Raw genomic sequence first — 3,708 nt, forward strand, 5'->3', positions numbered from 1 at the left:
CGCGCCGCCCCCAGCGCGCACAGCCCAGCCACCGGCAGTGGCAAGGAGACCCGGCAGGCTGCAGCGGGGGAGGGGGCGTGGACCCGGTGGGGGAGGGGACTGAGCCAGGCCGGGACACGCCCCCTACGCCGCTCTTCCCAGGACCCCTGCAGCGCGCCACCTCCCCGCGACCTCAAACACCTGGTTGGCTCCCAGTCTGGGCCACATCAGGCCAGTGGGCCCCCACCGGCCTGAGCCTCCCCTTGCCCTACTCCCTACCCGCAGGGGTACCTCTAACAAGGTTCTGCCTTTTCCTAATACCAATCCACCGACCCTGATCAAGGCCTGGAGCCCTGAAAAACGGGTGGGTTCACCCATTCCCAACTCACAGGAGTGAAACTGAACTACTAATCCCCCCTCCCCCCGACATCATTTCTAGGGGGCAGGCATTAATAACAACGACACTCCTTGACCTTAGGGTGGCCTTGGAGCCCTTTCAGTTTACAAAGCATTTTTCACAAACGATCACATCTACCCCATAATCTATTAGTTGTCAATTTTTAGGTTAACCTCCCCTCCACTTAACAGATGCAAAACATACAGTTCAGAAAGGAAGGAGCACTGCTTCTGACTTCTGGTCCAATGCTTCAGTCTGACCTCCTATCCCCAGCTCAGAAAGTGGCAGAGATAAGAAAGGTTTTAACCCCAGAGAGGATAGTCTGTTTTCATTTGCGAGGGTAGTGTGGTGGGAAGATGGGGAGGTGGGGGGGAGAAGGGTCACAGACCTGGCTTAGACAGATAAGTATGCATACAAATTAGGACAGAGGATAGGGAACTTTTGAAAATTTCCTAAAGCAGAAGTTTGGTGGCTCTGCGTGCCCAGCAAGACCCAGATTTTCTACAAGAGGGCAATAAGATTAGGTGATGAATTGATTCACATGGGGGAAAGGGTGGCAGGGGGCAGACCCTTCCCTCTTGTGTGACCAGAACTGTTAATGCTATTCCCTGACCACAAGCTAGAGAGTGGGTCCCCCCACCCAATCTCCACAGTCTCCTCCCTTTGTCTTCCTGTGGTTCCTGCAGCTCACTTCTTGGTGAGGTGAGAGAATGAGGTGGAGCAGGCACACAGTCCTCTCTCTGGCATGGTGGCTGTCTGTGGCACGAGCTCCCTCCCTCCCCAGCCCTGGGAGGCTGGGTTTGTTTACCTCTCAGCAGTGTGGTGGCAGCCAGGCCCAGGGGAGGCTTGGCCTCCAAGCCACAAGGCTCACTGGGATGCTCAGCCTCCCCCAGTGATGCCCCCGGGACCCTGCCAGGAAAACACAGACTGTTCCATCTCTGTGCAGAGGGGAGGGGAGGCGAGGCTTCCTGCAGAGCTAGGGCGATGAGGCCCCAGGGGCCGGGAATGTTAGAGGAGACTCACAGATGTCCTCTTTACTCTTACTTCTGGGGACAGGAACATCACAGACCCCCAAGCTTCCCTCCCTACCAGTGGAGCCCAAAGGAAGGGAGGCCCCTGAAGGCCCTTTGGCATTGGAAAGGAAGGAGTAAGATTTGGCGCCAGCTTGCCAGGGATGTCAGGGAAGTACCTCTGATGCTTCAGTACTCATAGATTCCCCCAGGGAATCTGGGACATATGGGGGCAAAAAAGTATGCTAAAGGGGGACCAGCACTAGGACCTCTCACTGGCCACCTGAAGCCAGAGCAGTGAGACCAGCCAAAGAAAGCACCCTGGGGCACCTTTTTGGCATGGAAGGATAAGACTATCGGGCCAATTGCAGTTACAGAACACAGGCTGCTCTAGTGGTCTCTCTGGGTCACTGTCCCCTAGCATGGGTCAGGAATGGCTAGGGTACTATTCAGGGCTCAGCCAGGGCTGGGGCACAAGAGAGAAGTGGGGTTCTGCCATCTCGGGTGACCTTAATGTGACATCTGCCCCAGAACAGAACTCTGAGACCCAGGGGAGGAGGCTGCCAGGCCAAGTTGTGGGGAGGGTCACCTTCCCAGTGATTACAGGCTTCACAGCCCCACTCCCTTTCTCCTGCTCCCCCGCACCCCCTCCTGCTTTCACCTGTCTCAGAGCTCCTCATTACTCTAAGCTGCTGGGCTCAGCCTGGGTTAGGCTGTCCTTTTCTAGTGACTCTGTTAATCCATCCCCCTGGCTTTCCTCCTCCCTCTTCCTGATCTTCTGCAGCTGCTTCCTCCATGGGGAAGAGACACTGAGGCAACCAGTGGGCCTCATCAGCCTGAGGAAGGAATGTTGGTCCCCTGAGATGCCCCAACCTAGCAGCTGTGAAGGTAGGAGGGCAGGTGTAAGCAGAGTCAGCTGGGCACTGAGGTCCAGGCAGGGAGCCCAGAGGTCTCTATCTGGCCTGAAGCTGTTTGAAGGAACAAGATTTCCAAAACACTTTTGAGGGGAGGGGAGATGAAGTAATAACAATATTAGCACGTTGAGCTAGGACAGGGGGCATGGCTTGCCCAAGTTCAAGCCAGAGAGCAATAACTCTGGACTCAAACCCAGGACTTCCATCTAACCATCCTCTTCCCACAGCTCATCTGGTGAAGGCAGATGGAGGTCTAGCCAGCAGGTTTTGAATCTCAGTACACCACCTGGCTGGGGCTCAAGTGTTACACAGGTTCTTCTGAGCCTAAGACGGTGGTGGGAGGGTGGGGAGCAGGGATGGTCCCTTGATGCAGAAGTACAGTCTGGAGAAGGATGTTCCTTCGTGACCCTGCCCCGAGCTCTTGAATACTTTTGCAGGACCTGCTCTAACCAAGGCACTGTCTTCAACAAGTCCCAAGTGCTGCAGCCTGTCTCCTCGCCTTCTGTGGCCCCTCCCTATCACCCTGAGCCCTGAGCCCCAGTAGCTGGATTTCTAGGATAGGAGCAAGGATAGAGGTTGCTTACACCTGAGTCAGTTCTAGAGAGGCAGCCTGCAGGAGGGGCCAGGCTTCACCTCCCAGCCCCTTAAGCCGTTAAAAGTTCTTACATAAGCGGCCAGCCCCTAGGCAGACCTGCAGGGCTAATTCCCCCAAGCCCCCCCCCCCAACCCAGCTGCCAGGTCACCTCTCCAAGCTACTGAGCACCAGCAGATGGGCACAGAAAGAAGTCCAAATCCTCTGGACCGGAAGGACAGTGGGATTGCATTTCAAGCTGCGATACAATCCCGAGATTAGCCTGCTGTCTCCTTTTCAGCCAGTCCCCCTGGGACCCAGCTCACTATCCCATTCTTCCTCCAGTGACTCTCGTTCCCTTACAGACCCCAGCACGGGGTCCTGAGTCTTAGGAGAGACAAGTGAGCTGCACTGGCAGCTTGGTCAGACTTCAGTGCATAGTGAGGAGAGGACAGTGTCCTCACCTGGCCCTGCAAAGGCCATCCATCTGGACACCACCTGCCAGTAAGACTACTGAAGATAGTTCTAGGAGGGAACAGCTAAGGAGGAGTAAGCAAAGTCGCAGAGGGACTCCAACAAGCACTGTTTGAACCCCAGGGGTTGGAGCCACTTGGACCGGGTGTCGTCGGTTGTATAGTCGAGGTCCGATCCAGGGCTAAGACTTTGGGGAACTTTTTACGACCTGTTTCCTCTCCCCTGGTCCCCTGTGCAACGAAACACCGAACCGTTTGCACGCCTAGAACCCCCCACCGAAGCGGGAAGCCCGGCGTTTCAGGAAGTTAGAGGTAGAGGCGGTAAGAGAGTGAGAGTGTGTGGGGCCTGCCCCTCCCCTCGCCG

The 3,708-nt window shown here is 56.1% G+C and overlaps 1 protein-coding gene across 1 annotated transcript in view; it reads right to left on the reverse strand.

The window, feature by feature from the left end:
- IMPDH1 (IMP (inosine 5'-monophosphate) dehydrogenase 1) overlaps positions 1–3,708 on the reverse strand; it is a 26,151-nt gene that overhangs the window by 13,031 nt on the left and 9,412 nt on the right. The window contains exon 2 of the mRNA XM_008591205.1: positions 3,336–3,410. Within this exon, the coding sequence (XP_008589427.1) occupies positions 3,336–3,410 (75 nt within the window). The remainder of the gene's footprint in view (positions 1–3,335; positions 3,411–3,708) is intronic.

The sequence above is a fragment of the Galeopterus variegatus genome, unplaced genomic scaffold (genome assembly GCF_000696425.1).
Source record: "Galeopterus variegatus unplaced genomic scaffold, G_variegatus-3.0.2 Scaffold6755, whole genome shotgun sequence".
NCBI lineage: Eukaryota > Metazoa > Chordata > Mammalia > Dermoptera > Cynocephalidae > Galeopterus > Galeopterus variegatus.